Source organism: Rhincodon typus, chromosome 8, assembly GCF_021869965.1.
Source record: "Rhincodon typus isolate 14 chromosome 8, sRhiTyp1.1, whole genome shotgun sequence".
In the NCBI taxonomy this organism is placed as follows: domain Eukaryota; kingdom Metazoa; phylum Chordata; class Chondrichthyes; order Orectolobiformes; family Rhincodontidae; genus Rhincodon; species Rhincodon typus.
The window spans coordinates 75885271-75904809 of NC_063339.1; the positions used below are offsets into that span (position 1 = coordinate 75885271).

The 19539-nt window shown below is 41.6% G+C and overlaps 1 protein-coding gene across 4 annotated transcripts in view; it reads right to left on the minus strand.

Moving 5' to 3' along the window:
* Nucleotides 1–19539, minus strand: part of LOC109910847 (metastasis-associated protein MTA1-like) — a 78444-nt gene that overhangs the window by 49051 nt on the left and 9854 nt on the right. For all 4 annotated transcript variants that reach the window (XM_048600206.1, XM_048600209.1, XM_048600210.1 and 1 more), the window contains exons 4-11: nucleotides 19358–19460; nucleotides 18571–18670; nucleotides 10554–10742; nucleotides 8568–8642; nucleotides 8059–8117; nucleotides 5277–5407; nucleotides 4773–4924; nucleotides 2935–3118 (exon numbers count right to left, since the gene is read on the minus strand). In XM_048600206.1, the coding sequence (XP_048456163.1) occupies nucleotides 2935–3118; nucleotides 4773–4924; nucleotides 5277–5407; nucleotides 8059–8117; nucleotides 8568–8642; nucleotides 10554–10742; nucleotides 18571–18670; nucleotides 19358–19460 (993 nt within the window). The remainder of the gene's footprint in view (nucleotides 1–2934; nucleotides 3119–4772; nucleotides 4925–5276; nucleotides 5408–8058; nucleotides 8118–8567; nucleotides 8643–10553; nucleotides 10743–18570; nucleotides 18671–19357; nucleotides 19461–19539) is intronic.

The following is a 19539-nucleotide window of genomic DNA, read 5'->3' on the forward strand; positions in this document are numbered from 1 at the left end:
AAAACGTCAGCTTTCCTGCTCCTCTGATGCTGCTTGACCTGCTGTGTTCATCCAGCTCTACACCTTGTTATCTCAGATTCTCCAGCATCTGCAGTTCCTACTATCTCTGAAACAAAAGCAGGTCACTTGACTCATGGTGACTAGTTTTTTTTGTTCATGGGATGAGATAGTCCTCTGATGTATCTCCAGGGCCTCGCAAATTTATCCCACTTAAAGTAACTATCCAATTCCCCTTTGAAAAGTATTACTAAGTCTGTTTCAATAATCAGAGAGATGCTAGCATTCAGTAAAAGTACGTCTCTCCATCTTGGGAAACGTAAATGATAATCCTCTGGTTTAGGCCATGTCTGGAGGATATAATGGCATTGGCCTGAAGATGGGGCTACAAGGTATCTTTGGATTTGCTTGTTTCCTCAGGTGTATCCCCAGGCTTGTGGAGGCAAGACAACAGCTCAAACAGGGAAGAATTAACATGCAAACCTGGCCAGTTCCAAGCCCAGGGAAACCTCTGGAACCTACTCAGTCCAGAAAACCTAATACTACAAGTTCTGAGGACAAGGACAATAAGTCTGGACAATGTAGCATGTGCACCTAGAATGAAGAGAAACATGCTGCTAAAGCTTTTCACTTTGCACCAATGCAAAAGTGCCAAATTTCAACAATCTCACTATATCTACTATAAGAGAAAAAGGTGTTGATTGGAAGTATTCAAGTTCTGTACTGACAAGCAACTATCTGTATGTTTGGAGCATCTGCAAATCAAAACACAAAAGTGTCAGAAAGTAAAACAAATTAGCAAACTCATAGAAAGATGTTACTTTGATTTATTTCTACTTTCCACCACATTAGTCCATTTATACTAAGCAAGAACCCAACAAATAACACGAACGCAATCTACCCATTTTCTGTGACATTGCTTGAGGGAATTATTACACAAGAATTAGGAGCAGGAGTACGTCATTTTTCCCACTAAATATGCTCTGTATTTCAATGGGATCATGACTATTTTGACTTTAGCCATAACTCCACTTTTCTGCCTGATGTCCAAAACTCTTGTCTCCTTTGTTGATCAAAAATCTGTCTAGTTCAGCCTTGAATATATTCAATAATCCAGTCTCCATTGTTTCTGTGGAAGAAAATTCAAAAGACTAAGAACACTCTGAGAAAAGAAATTTCTTCTCATCTCCAACATGAATAGGAGAATCTCTATTATTAAGCCGTGCCCCAGTTCTAGATTCACCCTTGAGACAAATCATCCTCCTAGTATCTAATGTCAAGCATCCACAAACTGTTCCATGCTTAATTAAGATCACTTCTCATTTCTCTAAGTTCCAATGAGTATAGGCCCATCCACTCAAGCCTTCTTTAAAAGGCAAAATATCCATCCTAGGAAACCTACGCTCAGTTCGCAACAAACAACTACACCTCCCAGTCGCGAACCATTTCAACTCCCCCTCCCACTTCTTGAACGACATGTCCATCCTGGGCCTCCTGCATTGCCACAACGACGCCACCCGAAAGCTGCAGGAACAGCATCTCATATTTCGCTTGGGAACCCTGCACCCCACAATGTGGACTTCACAAGCTTCAAAATCTCCCCTCTCCTGACCGCATCCCAAAATCAGCCCAGCTAGTCCCCGCCTCCCTAACCATTCCTCCCACCTCAAGCCCCACCCCCATCTCCTACCCACTAACCTCATCCCACCTCCTTGACCTGTCCGTCCTCCCTGGACCGACCTATCCCCTCCCTAACTCCCCACCTACATTCACTTTCACTGGCTCCATCCCTGCCTCTTTGACCTGTCTGTCTCCTCTCCACCTATCTTCTCCTCTATCCATCTTCTATCCACCTCCCCCTCTCTCCCTATTTATTTCAGAATCCCCTTCCCCTCCCCCATTTCTGAAGAAGGGTCTCGACCCGAAACGTCAGCTTTCCTGCTCCTCTGATGCTGCTTGGCCTGCTGTGTTCATCCAGCTCTACACCTTGTTATCTCAGATTCTCCAGCATCGGCAGTTCCTACTATCTCCAGAACATCCTCTATGCTGCTTTCATTGCACCAGTTCCCTCAGAGTCATACAGTTGTATAACACGGAAACAGACCCTTCAGTCCAACTCGTCCGCACTGACCAGACATCCCAATCTGACCTAGTCCCATTTGCCAGCGTTTGGCCCATATCACTCTAAACCCTTCCTATTCATATACCCATCCAATGCCTTTTAAATGTTGTAATTGTACCCGTCTCCACACTTCCTCTGCCAGCTTGTTCCATACATGCACTACCCTCTGCAGGAAAAAGTTACCCCTCTGGTCTTTTTTAAATCTTTCCCCTCTCACCTTGAACCTATGCTCTCTAGTTTTGGACTCCCCAGTTCTAGGAAAAAGACCTAGGCCATTCACCCTATCCACGTCCCTCATGATTTTGTTAAGAAATGAGACCAAAACTGCACAGATTACTCCTAGTACAATCTCAACAACGCCCAGTAGGCTTGAGAAACCTTCTGCGTCCAAAATCTGATATTGTCAGCTGTGACTGGGAGAGTGTCCAGAAAATTTAATATCATTACAGACCCTTCCACTGGGGATACCACTAGTAATCTATCTGCTAGCGGGAGGCAGCTCAATGCATCCGCATTCGTTACTCGGCTTCCCGGACGGTGTTCTAACTTGTAATTATAAGCGCTTTGAGATCCTCCTACCAGTTAATTTTGGCTGGGACTTTAGGAGACTACCTGTCAGATGAAGACAAGTTTGGGTGCTGGGAAATGACAATTACACAAGGCCTAAACTGAGCAAGAATAAGCTCGAGTGGGGAATAAGGCAACATGTAAAAATAGACCCATTTCCTCATCAGTGAACCGCTCTCAAGTCTACAGGAAAACTTACTCACCACAATATCTGTTAATGTTACTCTGATGTTACCCCAGGTACTTACACTCTGTCTTGATGGCTGTGATGTTAATCGGCACATGGGGGTGCCGTGCTGCCTGTTGCAAAATGTCTTGACATAGATGCCTGGCCGTTCTTGTCAGTTTGTTTGTATGCAGATAAAAGGCCTGCCGTGTCTTCAGTGCGAACTTGGGGCTACTGCTGTTCCTTACCGGCAGACCCTGGGCATTCTTGGGAGAAAAGTATTACAGCAATTGTTAAAATGGAATCACAGTAAAAATGAACTGAACTGGAGGGTTCTGCACAGACAACTCAGTTGGAATTGATGGTGCAGCAAGGGTCTGTGCTGCAGACAATCTTCTGGTAACTGTCCTACCTTAGAGGGAGGCGCATAAAGTAATCACTTCCTTACATAAAAATGAGGGAAGAAAGATCATCAAGGGCAGCTGGAGGCTGCACTAAGATCTCATTATCAAGAAATGCCACTGTAATTTAAATACATTAATGATGACTAATGCCTGCATTTATATAACACCTCATCACATGCATATGCAAGTTGGACAGCCAATTTAGGCATACTACTAACAGTACTGATTAATGAACAGGATTGAGATAAGCAATCAATAAATCTATTTAGTAAGGCTTTGGTTGAGTAATATTAGTTTGAACACTGGAAGAACACTATAATGGCACTGGTGGCACTGCTGCCTCACAGAGCCAGGGACCCGGTTTTGATTCCACCCTCGGCCTCTCTGTGTGGAGTTTGCACATTCTCCCCGTGTCTGTGTGGGTTTCCTTCGGGTGCGCCGGTTTCCTCCCACAGTCCAAAGGTGTGCAGACTAGATGGATTGGCCATGCTAAATTTTTCACGGCGTTCAGGGATGCGTTGATGGGTTACAGGGAAAGGGTAATGGGTCTGGGTGGGGTGCTCTAAGGGTCGGTGTTGACTTGTTGGGCCGAAGGGCCTGTTTCCACAAAAAAGGTTAAAAAAAAAAATTTTCGGCATGGTGGCTCTGTGGTTAGCATTGCTGCCTCACAGCACCAGCGACCCGGGTTCGAATCCACCCTCGGTCTCTCTGTGTGGAGTTTGCACATTCTCCCCGTGTCTGCGTGGGTTTCCTCCAGGTGCTCCAGTTTCTTCCCACAGTCCAAAGATGTGCAGGCTAGGTGGATTGGCCATGCCAAATTGTCCGTAGTGTCTAGGGATGTGCAGATTAGGTGGGTAACAGGGGGATGGGTCTGGGTGGAATGCTCTGAGGGGCAGTGTGGACTTGTTGGGCCGAAGGGCCTATTTCCACACTCTAGGGATTCTATGATTCTAGACTTTCAATCGAATGGTGCTGTGCAATCTTCAATCTCATCAAAAAAGCCAGATTTAATATCGTGTATGATTTTCAGCGATTCCCAACAATGCAGCATTCCTTCAGCACAGCACTAACGTGTAACCAGAGACTATTCGCTTCAGGCTTTGTAGTGGAGCCTTAACCCATCAGCTTCTGACTCAAAAGGCAAGTTTGCTGCCCACGCTCAATCAAACTGACTTTGCAAACTGTTTGTCATCGAGCCAATTTCAATCAGGGTAGGATGACAAATGCTACAAATTCTCCACAGTGTGACGGGGTGGTGTCCCACCCAAGGGTCTGAATGTAGACACTGGGCAGGGACTAGATCAAATCCCATTGCAATCTATTCAAATGCTTTAAAAAGCAACAACTTGGTTACCACGCACAGACAGTAATAGAAGGCCCTTGAGTGAGGAGTTGGAGGCTGTCTGTAGATGTGGACTGCAACAAGCAGTCAATCTCTTCAGGTAGAAAAGGAAAGAGAATGAACCAACAGACAGCAGCTGAAAAATTGGTGTGATCTAAAGCACTTGGAAGTTACCAGGTTATTCCGGTTTGGTCCAGGCCTTTCGCCATCTAGCCGGGTTGGCATCTTCAGGCCACCGTACTTCTTCCAATAGGCCCAGCAGGCTGCACAGAGCCGGCATTGCATGTTGGGTGGGCCCCATGAGTACCACTGATATGACTGGTTAGCTGGTGAAACAAAAAGATGAAGTAAATTTCAAGTTTCCTCCCCTTTTGTTTATTTTGTTGTATTAATACTGGCTGATCAGGCATTCGGTACAGTCTTGGCAGGGATAAATGGGACATGATCTCAGGTTCCATAGCTTGTTAACTTAATGAGCCAACTGTATTTGAAAGGCTGGTGTAAATCAAAGACCCCTGCAAGGCTGCACCGTTAAAATGGAAGATTGACACTTGCTTCCAGTTGTCTTAAGACCCTCTTGACACAACGGTTCGATAGCTGGCACTGTCTAAAGCTCTCAAGATCACGGTCACGTTGAACCACATGATACCTTTACTTTGTGTTTCCAAGAGTACTTACTGAAACAGCTCTCGCAAGCTCGACCCGGTCCTGGCACTGCCACTGCCCCGTTTGGTGCCAGTGCACTCCCTCCATTCATTGTTCCTGTCTTTGAGCTGCTTCCATTGATCTGGTTTGGGTTTGGCTTATTACTAAAGGGCAGGGTGGGGGGGAAAAGACAAAAAAAAAAGTTTCTTTAGAGTAACACTACAGGCTGGATTTTCAGTCGGGGTAAGGAATCGGAAAGTGGGGCTGGCTCCAGGTCCTGGTCCAACACAGTAAGCTTTAGGTACATCCACTGCAATTTTCAATGATCCAGTCAGCTGAAGGCCAGAGAGTGGGGCCACCATTCAAGCAGGGATTTCGGGCGAGTTCCCAACAGGATGCCATTCAGCACTCAGTGATCAGCAGCTAGAAATGGAGGTGATTAGGTAATTCCATTGGCAATCACACTTACAGTAAGTGATTGGGATTGATAGTGTACAGAATTTTTCTCAGTTAATGGTCATCCATTCATTGCATTTTGCTGAGGAAATAATCCTATTTGTCTCCAAACTGTGCTATGCTTTCAGTAATTACAGTTTGTAGAGATCTTACTTAAGTAGACTCCAACAAAGTAAATGGTCTTTGTTTAGCACAAGCTCTGCTTCCCGCACCTACAGTGTGCACCAGCTCAACTATCAGCTAGATAGTGAAAGCAGGAGGCCCTTGCTTATATGACAGATTCTCGGGACCATTTACTTCTTTTTTTGGCAATTGCAAACAGCAAAGCCCATAAACAGTATATTTCAGGATAAACTGCCTTTCAGTTTGTAGTGGAATTGGTTGAGTGCAGAACTTTGGCGAGGACATCACCCTGCTCTAACAGTACAGCTATGGAATCTTTGGTGGTCATCTGAACAGGAAGACATTGCAACAATTTAAGCAGAACCTCAAGAGACAGCCATCCCTCAATACCACTGTGAAGAACAAAAGCAATACCTTTAGCCCCACCACATTTCTACCCTACTTTCTAGTTTTTAATCTCCCCACTTCATTCATTTATTTTGGCTTTTTGAATTTTAACTTGTGGTATACAGGTTTTCTGTATATCTGAAGAGGGTTAATGATTAACTTGTCGGTACTTCTGTAGCCATGGTGATTTCTTTTTATTAAAATAATCTGAGATAGTATAGGAAGGCTAATGAGAATTTGTTTATACTGGGGGAGTTTCCGAGTGAATAAAGTAAAGGATGTCGTGCATTAGGCTTGCAGACATAAGTTTCTAGGATCATTTATTTGGACTTATGGGAAACACCCATCGCTTGGGGGTAAAATAACTCTTTATGGTAACTGTTTTGGACAGCTTGCAGAAGTCTTCGCCGAATCTAGATGTCTAAAACAGTAGCTCCTGAGAATGGGAGGAAGTTTAGGAATGTTAAGAAAAAGGTTACTTCAGGGCAAGGAGTTTAGTTAAAAAAAAAGTTGCAGACCAGAGGTGTTTGGTTAAGACCCTGAAGGGGTTATCCAAAGCTGAGAAAATCTGAGCTCAATTGTATGAAGCTTACAGGAACAGGCTATCAGATTCTTGAGACAGGGCATTGAAGCAACAGTTAAATTAAGCCTTATAAATGTGAAATAGAAAGGAATTCTCGCTGGTAAGCACTATAAAGGAGGATATTTTGGGAATTAATATGATTGTATTGTACCCTGTGCTTCAAAATCATTAGAATTATGCAATATATAAACAGTTAGCTTTATTCTATTTTATCTTTATTACCTTTGCGTAATAAACTTTTCAAAACAGCTTTATGGAAGCACGGCACAGAAAATAACCTAAAAATAATCGTGGGGTTTCCATCTCCACTTTGAAAGTCTCATCTATAGTCCTCTGACTCTGGCCTCCTGGGCATCATGTTGTTGTTTTGCCCAATCTCTGGCAGCCATGCCTTTATTTCTAGCTTCTAAACTCTGGAATTGAGAATCTCAAACTTTTCACTAGATTTGTCTCCGGCAGCTAAAGAGGTGGCACTCTTTCTCTGAGTCAGAAGATTAGAGTTTAAGTCCCACTCCAGAATCTCGAGCACAAAACTCTGGACTGTTACTTAACTGCAGAACTGAAGAAGTCCTATACTGTCTTTCAGATGTGATTTTAAGCAGGGTGTAAAAGATCCCAAGGCATCCTTTCGGAGAACAGGAACAGAATTATCCCTGGAATGCTGGCCAATATTTTCCATAAACAACATCAGCTCATTCCATCATTATCATACTGGTGTGCGTGGGACCCTTGTGTATGTGTTTTCTACATTATAACAGTGACCACAGTTTAAGTTATTTCTTGCCTATTGCAAGCTCTGTGATAGCTTGATGTTTTGAAATGAGCTGAAATTTTATTTCTTTAAAGCCCTTTCTTAAATTCACCTTTGACCCAGCCCAATACCCCTTTCTTTAACTATGTTTCTATTAAGTGCGCGTAAAATACAATGTTTGTCCATATATAAATGGTCCAGATATGATTGTTCCAAATACGGGTGAAGCAGCATGAATTCAGAGATTTTTTTTAAAAATCACAGCAGCTGTACAATACATGCATCAATATAGTGATACATGGAATTAAGAAGATCCCATTACCACAAAAGCTTACAATTCAGTAACCAGTAATGACTGTTAGAGAAAGTGAAATGTGATGCAAATAGAGACACAGCCCAGTATTGACAGGGCCTGATGCTAGTGGTAACATGGACTAATACAAACAGGTCCCTTTTGACATTTTGCAAGCAACTGAATTGGACACAGATGAGAAGGTGAGAAAAGAAGTGCTTACTAGTTAGGAATGTACACTTGCTTCAGTTTGCTTTCTGCTTCAGCTGCTTTCAACCGTTTCTAAATGAGAGATAATGAGAGATCAGAGCTAATTCTTGGTCAAAAAAAAGGCCAGTGGACTGGCGGCTCAACTTATCAACAGTTACAACTTGTTCTTTAATAAGCCTCAGCAGTTCATCAACTGCAATGACCTGAATTTACCATTTGAGCAGTTGCATAAAAGTCTGGTTAGCAGTGAAATATGACATCGGTGTCACAATTCCCATGAGAATCACTGCAGGAGTCAGCTGGTCAATTGAATAAATAGGTTGCTTAAAAGTTCGAAATCAAACAGGTGGCAAGACATGTGGTTCCAAGGTAAATGCTGATCAAGTTACAATAGCAGCAAAAGCATATCTGAAACAGTTTGCTACAAACAGTGGCTGACAAATGGTGCCTGTAACAAGTTTACAAAACCTACAACAGCATCTTAAAAACAGACAAAGTCATTGTTAAGTATGTAAAAGTTACCTGTTGGACATATCGGTCAGTCGTTTTCCACATGTAATAATACTCTACGATGCTGGTTAATGACTTCCAGGGCAACTAAGACATATGTCAAATAGAAAGTGTTGTTAAACTCAAAAGCTGGTCTGAGATGCAACATTAATTCATCATTTTTGATAAACAAGTTAAAAAAAATACAATGTCTCTCAAATTCATATATTTATTTTCCATGGAGAGGCCAAACACATCCCGTTCATTGGAACTGCACAAATTTCAGTAATTTGTTTTATGTCAAGTTCCAAGTGCAAGTATTCTGAAGCCATCTCGCACAGAAGGAGACTACAATGTTCTCAGTCTACCATCAGGCTCCCTTGGTCCATACCACGAAAGGACTTTTATTCTGTGAAGTAGCAGGTAGGATGCAATGATGAATGAAGCACCATTTCAGCTCTGTGCTCCCCTTATTTGGCTTACGGGAGGCGTATCCTGACTAAGACTGCAAGATGAACAGAAAGCAGGCTGCATTTAGCACTGCCTCCCAGTGATGCAACATGCAACAGAAGTTAGAAATGGGTCACTAAAGATGTGGAAATCACCTGCCTTCTTGTGCCAGGTACAACTTACACTGCTTCTGATAAAACCAGTCACTTATTTACTAATAATGCAAATAAATTAAAATTGCATCGCCTGGGTCATAACCAGACTTTAGCATGCAGAGACCAACAAAGCTGGGGTTGTTCTGCTCTCAAACAGAGGGTTGAAATTTGAAGAGATGTTTATTATCATGAAAGGGTTAGGTACCTAGTAAATAAGGAGAAAACACTGTAAAGAGCTAATGAGTTGACAAGACAGGACACAGTGTTAATGGCTCATGCCAACACTTAAGCTCCGCGTAAGTCTTCTTGTATCCAACTTTGCTGTATTCCATCAACATTACCTCCTATCCCTTCATGAGATGTGGGTGTCATTGGCTGAGCCAACATCCATTGCCCATTCCTAACTGCCCTGGAGAAGGGGCTGGTGAGTTGTGCTACTCCAGTCCTTGGGACGTAGGGACAGCCACAATGCTATTAGGAAGGGAGATCCAGGGATTTGACTCTGTGATGCTGAAAGGATCATGATATATTCCCAAGTCAGAATGGTGCATGACTTGAAGGAGAACTTGCTGGTGATGGTTTATGCCATTTATCTGCTGCCTTTACCTTCCTGGTGCTTTGGCAAGAGCTTTGGTCTGTTCCTGCAGCTCATCTTGTGGATGGTTCACCCTGCACCACTCTGGGTTGGTTTTGGATGTAGTGAATGGTGAAGGTACTGGATGGAGTGCTAACCAAGTGTGCTGCTTTTACTCAATGGTGTTGAGCTTCTGGAGTGTTGTAGGAGCTGCACTCATCCAGGCAGGAGGGAGTATTCTATCCAACTCCTGACATAGCCTTGCAGATGGTAGACAGATTTTGGGAAAAAAGGTGGTGAGTTCCTCACTGCAGAATTCCTGGCCTCTGATCTGTTCTTGTAACAACAATACTTATACAGCTGGACTAGTTAATAACTGGTTAATAGTAACCCTCAGGATGTTGATGGTGAGGAATTCAGTGATGGTAATACTATTGAATGTCAAGGAGCAATGGTGAGATTGTCTCTTACTGGAAATGGTCACTGCCTGGCACTTGTGTTAGCATGCAAACGTTACCTTCCCTCATGTACTCACCAGCTTTTCATTTATTGACCTCCTGCTGTTCTAGATATCAGCACTGTTATCACATGTATTGACAATTGATGGAGTTTTATTACGTAACGATATGAAGCTATTGTGGTATATGGTATCAAGGTGGGTAAATGAAAATAAGATCAGATCAGCCATAATCTAACTGAACAGCTGAATAGAGTTGAGAAGCTAAATGGCTTTCTAATGCAAACCTGGCTAGTGTAAAGGCAGACTTGGTGTTAATTTAAATCTCGGTAGGGTTGGGGTGGGGGGAGCTCTCGCATGTTGTCCACCTTCGCGCTACTTACAAAATCCTGTTGGATGTCTTCAAAGTCCTTCCCATACTTCTCCAGCGCTTCCTCAAATAGGTTGGCCTCTGAAGCAGACCACTCTTCCATTTCGTCTCGGCAAAGCACCGGCCCACCCTGTGGAACTAGCGCAGAGATGGCCTGCGAAACCTCATAGGTGCTTTTGTACAAGGTGTCCATGGCGTGAAACTAGCAATTTAGAGAGGGAGGCAATTAAAAAAAGTCAAGTGAAAGTGGTGGTGAACAAAGCTTCACAAACTGCTCCTCTTCACTGTGTGAGAGATGGTTCGGAGTTCCACAAGATACCCATTTCCCTCCTTTGACAAAAGATTAAAAACAAAACTTTCAAGTGCCTCCTTTCTGTCACCCCCTTCCTTCCCAACAGATGGAGTATAAGAAGATTTATGATGTGATCTACTATCCCTACAGTTTACTAACATTATTTGTCAGCAATAGAACTCTCATCTCCAAGTCAGAAGGTCATTGGCGTAAATGTTTCTCCAGACGTTTGACATTCTAATACATTACAGAGGGGAAGTGCTGCACTGTCAGGGGCAACTATCTTTCAGACAAGACAGTGAACTGTCTTTTCTGTCAGTGGGATGTAAAAGATGCCATGGGAGCATTTTGAAGAATTATCCCCAGTGTCATGGTAACACCTTTTCTGCAACCATCGTTAAATACATGTATTCTGGTCATGTTTTTGATTTATATTCAGAGGACATTGCTTAACTAAGCTGTGTTTCCTCCTCACAACAGCGACAACAGTCATAAAATATTTCACTGTATTTATAATTATTTAATTTATATTCCAAATAGGTACCAATGACATAGGCATGAGTAAGAAAATGGTTCTAACCATTCAGCATGAGGAATTAGGCACTAAACTGAACAGCAAAACTTCAAGGGCAGTAATCTCTGGATTATTACCTGATTCTTTTACCAATAGGTAGAAGACACAAAATTAGGAAAATTAATATCTGAAAGCTCTAGAACCAGTGAAGTAGAAGTGGGTTCCAGTCTGTGGGGCATTGGCATCAGTACTACAGAAAGTGGAGACTGCACTGATGGAATAGTCTTGCATCTGAACCATGCTGGAAATAGTGTTCCAGTAAACCACATAACTGGGGAGGTAAAGAGGTCTTTAAACTAAATGATGGGCATACGGAATCATGCTATTTGATTTGTTACAAGCCAAGGAGTAGAGACAAGTCAGGAGAGCAAAATAATAACATGGAGAATGAAGAGACAAAGGGAATAAAGCTAAGAAAACATCAACAGTCAAGGTTGTTGATTTGCTCGCCGAGCTGGCTGGATATAGTTCAGATGTTTCATCACCATGCTAGGTAGCACCATCAGTGCAGCCTCCGAAGAAGCGATGACGTTCTACTCCACTTAGTATTTATATGATCCAGTCTGTTGAGGCGTTTTGTGTCATTTCCGGTTCTTTTTTGCAAGGGTTTGTATATGGGGTCTAATTCTACATGTTTATTGATTACATTATGGATGGAGAATCAGGCCTCTCGGAATTCCCATGCATGTTGGCTTGGGTTAGGATGGTCACGTCATCCCAGTTAAATAGATGGTCTTCATTTTCCGAAACAAAACACCTCAACAGACCAGATCATATAAATACTAAGTGGAGTAGAACAACATCGCTTCATCGGAGGCTGCACAGTCAACGTTACCTAGCATGGTGACGAAACATCTGAACGATAACTAGCCAGCTCAGCGAGCAAATCAACAACCTCACCCGCAACCCAAGCTACAAATCTTCGCAAGAACCTTAAATCAACAGTCAAGGCTAGATGCTGTAAAAGACAACAAAAAAAGGCAAAACTAAAGGCTCCATATCTGAATGTACATAGTATGTATAACAAATTAAACCTATAAATGTGATCTGATAACAATTTTAGAAACAAGGTCCTGAATATTGAGGGATATATAACATTCACGATAAATAGGAAGCTAGTAAAGGTGACTGGATAACACCATTAATCAGCGATAGCACTGGCATAATAGTTAAACATGTATTCAATTCAGGGGGTTTGGGGTGTAACTTTGGTGTGGGTGGAGATGAGAAATGATATGGGGAAGAATTTGCCATTGGGAGGGTCAGCAGGCCTCCTAACAGTAAGCACAATGTAAGACGAAACATACAAAAATAAATATTGGTGCTTGCGATAAAGGTAATCATACGAAATTTGAATCTATATACAAACATGAAAAATCAGATTGGCAATGGTATCTTGGAAGAGGAGTTCATAGAATACCCTTGTAAATTAGAGCAACACATTCTGGAATAAACCAGAGGACAGTTATACTAAACTATATATTGTTCAATGTGACAGGATTAATTTGTGACCTCAGAGATAAGGACCCCTAGGTAGTATAATATGTTTTGAATTTTACATAGAGTCATACAGCATGGAAACAGACCCTTCGGTCCAACTAGTCCACACTGACCATGTTCCCAAACTAAACTAGTCTCACTTGCCTGCATTTGGCCTATACACCTACAAACCTTTCCTATTCACTTACTTATCCAAATGTCTTCTAAATGCTGCATCACCACTTCCTCTGGCAGTTCTTTCCACAGACGAACCACTCTCTGTGTAAAAAAGTTGCCCCTCATGTCCATTTTTAAAACTTTCTCCTCTCACTTTAAAAATATGTCCCTAGTTTTTAACTCCCCCACCCTAGGGAAAAGACCCTTGCTATTCACCTTATCTATGCCCCTAACCAGTTTGAAATGGAGGATTGGGTTAAAGACAAATTTCTAAATTTACGCAATAGTAACTACATGGGCATGAAAGCTGAGCTAGCTACTGTAAACAGGGACACGACTAGGGGATAGATCAATTGGTAAGCAAAGGCAGACATTTAAGGAGAGATGTATATTCCTACTATGAAGAAAAATTCTAAGGGGAGGATCTATTATTCGTGATTAGTTAAAGAGGCTAAGGAAGCAGCAAACTTAAGGAAAAAGCATATTATTGTGCAAAGGTGATTGCCTGGTCAGATGACTGGGCAGAATATAAAGAACAGCAGAGAATTACTCAAAGATTAAAGGGAGAAAGAAATTAGAGTATGAGAGGGAGCTAGCTAGAAAGGTAAAAATGGATAGCACTTGTGGTTATCGGAAAGCCTGTAGATGTACTGTACCTTAATTCCCATTAGGCATTTGATAAGGAGCCACAGAAAAAAGTTATTGTGCAAAGTCAAAGTTCATGATGTAGTGCGCAACATATTCACATGATTAGAAGACTGGCTGGCAGAAAACAGTGAGTATTTATAAATATTTTTTTGAATGGTAGGAAATTACGAGTGGAGTCCAGCAGGGGTCTGTGCTGGGGCCTCAGCTTTTTTTCGCAACTTATACCACAGATTTAGAAGAGAGTGAAGCCACTGTAGCTAAATTAGCAAATAACAAAATGATAAGGAGGAAAGTATGTTGTGAAAAGGACTGAAGTAGATTCCAGACTGACATTTATAGGTGGAGTGAGTGGGTAAAAATATGGAAGGTGGAGTATAACATCGAAAAATGTGTAGTTGTTCTGTCTGGCAGGAAGAATAGGAAAAAAAAAGGTGTATAACTAAAATGGAGGACAACTGCAGAATTCCGAGATGCGGAAAGCATTGGGCGTTCCAATGCATGAGTAACTAAAAGGGAGTAGGCAGATACAGTGAGTAATAATTGGAGGCTATTGGAATACTATCCTTTATTACGAGAGGAACTGAATGTTATGCTTGTTGTACAGGGCACTGGTGAGACCACATCTGGGGCACCATGTATGGTTTTTGTCTCCTTATTTAAGGAAAGATGTAAATGGATGGGAGACAATTCAGATAATTGGACTGAAAGCTGGAATAAGGTGTCTTATGAAGAAAGGTTGGATATTGTGTTTTTTTCCACTGGAGGTTTGAAGAATAAAGGGTAACTTGACTTAAGTATAAAAGATCTTGAGTGGTTTTAACAAGGTAGATGTGGGAAGCATGTTTCCTTTGTGGGAGAGTTCAGAACTAGGGGATCACTGTTTTAAAAAATAGCGGTCTCCCTTTATGGAGAGAAACTAGGATAATATTTCTTCTGAGGGCTATGCTATTTTTGAACCCTCTGCCTCAGAAGGCAGTGGAAGCTGGATTACTGAATATTTTTAAGGTTGTCGTAGATCGATTCTATTGTCTAACAAGAATCTAAGGTTATCAGGGATAAGTGGGAAAAGAGGTGGTGCAAACACAAACAGATCAACCACGATGTTATTGAATGATAGGACAGATTCCAAGAACAGAACAGTTAAAAAGAACACTTAAAAAGATCAAATCATTCAGTCAATGTAGAAACTTCACGAGCATTTTGTCGCTCATATCACGACAGAAAATAACAGTTGGCTGAAGTAAAGTTGAGTAGCATGGTTTATACAGAATGAAGCAGACTCACTCGGGTAAGAACAGCTAGAAGAACTGATTTGAGACCAGATGATGGGCACCCTGGGGAAAGTGGCTATGGAGGGCTGTCTGCAAGGACCTTGTTGAAGGACTGATCAGAGGAGATCCTGAAACTTCGAGAGCAGATTAACTGCAAGGCATTTTGGTAACGGCAGCCTCTCTACTAGAATGGAGGCGATTCTCTTTCCTGTGTTACAACTGTACCAGTCCAGTTCCTAATGGACCTGGGTAGACAGTCATAAACTGATCTTTTATGGTTTTCATTGGTAATCTCCCTCCAAGATCAGGGAGTGGTATGGCAACTGTGAAGCACAGTGGTGAGTGTTCCTCTGCAGTTGGAACTGAGGTACATTGTTGGAGCAGAAGAAAGGTTCTTTGCTCTCTGTCTAACTCATACTGTAGCTGACCTGATCCTTTGATGGGATGTGTAGAGGGAGTTTTAATACGTATCAAGCAAATACTGTATCTGACATTGGAATGTTTGATGGGACAATATTAAGTGAACATTACTTCTGTATCTAACCAATATAGTACTTATACTGGGAGTGTTGATTGTCAGGGGGTTTGAATCTGAAATCGGAAGAGTTCCAACTCATGTGTTGAAATTTCTCATATAAACACAAGTACAAAAATGTTGGAAATGGTCAGCAATGGAGTTGATGCAATCTGAGGAATGGAGTTAACACTTCAGGTTCATGAAATTTGTTCCTCTCTTTCTCACCACAGATGTTGGCAGAGCTGCTGAATATTTTCAGCACTGTGTTTTAATTTCAGATTTTCAACATCCATAGTATTTTTCTATATAGTAGCATCCATAGTATTTTTCTATATAGTAGTATCCCTCACCTTGAATGCAAGAAGAAAAATCATGAAAGGCTTTAATGAAACAGAAGCAAGCAGAGAGCAGAACATGCTGAATGATCGCCCACAACCATCATAAATAATAATTGCTGGACTACGTTTTCCACACAGGAAACAAATTTAATACCTGAAATCTCTTTAGTAATCAACATCTTTAAGGCCTTAGTAATAGTAATCCTTGACTACTATTTCCAATAGTGACCGGGTGCAATGTTTATGTTGTCACCTAACTATAAGATCCACAAGGAGAGAAAGTGAAGTAGGTCACTAGGTGCCTCAAGCCTGCTGTGCCATCCAATAGGATCATGGGTGATCTGACACCCCTCATGTCCACTTTCCCATATTTTCCCAATAACCCTTATTCCTCTATTGCTCAATAATTCAGATATCCTTCTCAGACTTAAATATTTCTGAGCAGGTCACACAGGCTAGAAGGGTCTGGCAGTGTAACATTCAGGATCAGAGAGAGCATGAATAGAATTGATGAGGAACAAAATTAGGAACTTAATTTTAAGAAGAGTATTAGCCAATTTCAACTTTGGGACATGAGGCTTGATTTAACATCTCATTCAAGAGATGGTAACCTGAAAAATGCAGCACTGTCTCAGTACTCAACTGGAATGTCAGCCAAGATTTGTGCTCATATCTTCAGAGTGGAACCTGACCTTCCGATCAGAGGCAGAAGTGCTACCAACTGAGATATGACAGATACTGCTGGTCCAACTGAACAGTGAGGTTTGCAACAAAACCATTTCAAAAACTGAAACACAAAGATATGTATATCACAGTCCATTCAGTCCATCATGTCCATGCCAGCCTAAAAAGAGTCATTGTTATGATTACAGAACAGACTACCAAATTCGTTGTTATGATCTTGGCCAAGATCACCAAATTCTGTTACAAATCTTGTTTGGAGCCATAAGATCTGGGAGCAGGGGACAGCAATTCAGCCCGTTGAGCTTGCTCCATCATTCAACTCAATCATTGCTGATCTCATCTTGACCTCAACTCCACTGTCCATAATCCTTCAACCTGTTACTAATTAAAAATCAGTCTACCTCCTCCTCAAATTTACTGTTTCCCAGTATCCACTGCACTCTGTAGTGAATTCTACAGATTCATGATACCTTGACAGAAGTAATTTCTCATTATTTCTGTTTTAAATCCGATACTCCTTATCCTAAACTATGAGCTCTTGTCCTAGTTTGCTCCACATGAGGAAACATCCTTTCTATCTCTACTTTGTCCATCCCCTTTAACATCTTATATGCCTCAATCAGATCTCCTCCCATTCTTCTAAAACTCCAGACAGCACAGACCTAAAGTGCTCAATTTCTTTTCATAAGACAAACCCCTAATCTCTGGAACCCATCTACTGAACCAACTCCAAACTGCCTCCAATGCAACTACACCCCTCCTCAAGAAAGGGGAGCAAAACTGTATGAATACTCCAAGTTTGGTTTCACTAATGTTTTTTACAGTTGTGCAACACTTCCCTACTTATATACTCTATTCCTTAGCAATAAATATCAAACTTCCTTATTACCTGCTGTACTTGCATACTAATTTTCTGCAATTCATTCTCAAAGACACTCAGATCCCTCTACACCAAAACACTCTGAAGCTTCTCTCCATTTAGATAATGAGTTACTTTTCAATTCTTCTGACTAAAGTTGACAACCTCTCACTTATTGACGTTAAGCTCCATTTGCCAAATTGATCTAACCTATCCATATCCGTTTGTAAATTTCTTTTTTCTTCATTGCAACCTACTAGCCCATCTATTTTAGTATCATCTGTAAATCTGGCTACAGTACCTTCTATCCCCATATCCAAGTCATTAATGTGGCACCCCATTAATCACATCTTGCCAACCAGAAAAAGACCCCTTTATCCTGACTGTCATTCTGTTAGTTAGTCAATTCTCTATCCAAACTAATAAATTACCCAAACCAATGTGATCTTATCTCTTGTATTAACCTTTTGAATGGCCAATCTCAGTTTCTGACTAAACTCTATTCCATAACTGCTTTCAGTGACCCTTGAAATGCACCAAGTGACTAATTGAAAGTCTTGCAAGATGTCCCTCTATCGCTAGGTAGGACTGAATGTTGCCACCTGATAACACTTCGAGTGTGCTCCAAATGTTACATTTCACAGAGAATGCTGTCTTTTCTGGTACAATTGGACATGCCAAAAATGCATTTCAATGGCCAATCCAATTTAATTCCACTTTCTAGCTCTTAGTCCTTATCCTATAGGCTACATGAACTCAAGTGCACACCCAAGTATTTCTTAAAATTTGAGAGGGGTTTCCACCTTTACCACCCTTTTAAGCAATGATTTCTCAACCTCTACCACCCACTGATGGAAAAGATTACTCTTCAACTCCCCTCTAAATCTCTCCACCCAGTTATTTTGCTAATGGAAATAGGTCGTTCCTATCCATGCTCTCTAGGCTCCTCATAATTTTATTCATCGAATTTAAACCTCCCTTTCAGCCGCCTCAGTTTCAAAGAAAACATATCCAGCTGATCCAATCTTTCTCCTAGCTAACCTTTTCTAATCCTAGCAATAGTCTTGTAAATCTATCAGTTAACACCATAGCTGGGAGAAAAGAGACCATAAGCAATCAATGGAGAATGGAGTCAAATGAGGAGCAATAGAGAGATATAACACACAGGAGCAGTTGCATGCCATTTCTTACCTGGGTGATATCCCTGGAGGCAGCTGCTGCACTCATGTGCAAACTAGGCTGTCTCACTGAACTACTGCAGTCTAAAGCACGGGCAAATGTACCTACAGACCTAGAAAGGGCCAGAAATGATAACACATAGTCATGTTTTGTTTGAACAATGCAGTTCCAACTAAATAAAATCTTCTTTTCAATTTTAATTGAAACATTGGTATTGGCCCATGTGGCCAATTGTTAACTGCACTCTCAAGTGGCTGAGCCAGCCATTCAGTTGTTACCAAACAGCTCATGGTAGCAGCACCTTCACTACGCAGACTGTGGAGGGTCACGAGGTTGGACCACCTCCAGCTTCTTGGTTGCAACCAGTGATGGACGATACGTGTTTGCCTTACCAGCAATACCAACACCCCTCCATTGAAATACTCAAGGGAAACTGAGACTAATTACAGCACTGGTTAAGGTAACTCATGAATCAAAGGTATTCCTGATCTGAATTTTAAGGCATGCATTATTTCTTTTTGGTGTCCTTGCCAGAAGTTATAAATGGCAGCAAAACCCCAAGGGCTACACACAGCAGACACTATAATTTCACTCCATGGCACAATGTCAGCAAGTGAGACTCAACAGCACTGAATGACACACAAATGACATGGAGCAATCATTCTTGTGAAATGGTGATAATATGACCACCAGAACTGAGCCTTAGATCACTTATCAGGCAATCAGATTATTCTTTATACTGCACCACCTTTATAAACAGCCCTACTTGTTCGCTGCACGTTGATTTGTCAGGACTTACCGAGCGACTACTAAGAACTGGTCAATCTGTTTGTCTGTCAGTGGGGTGTCACCATCCCAGATTTTGGCTTCCATTTTGGACTGATCTCTTCCATCCTCCTCTCCTGTAATGGAAGAAATTCAATGTTACTACTCATCTAGCCATAAAGTGATGGTGGGAAAATGACATTAGCTTAAATCAAT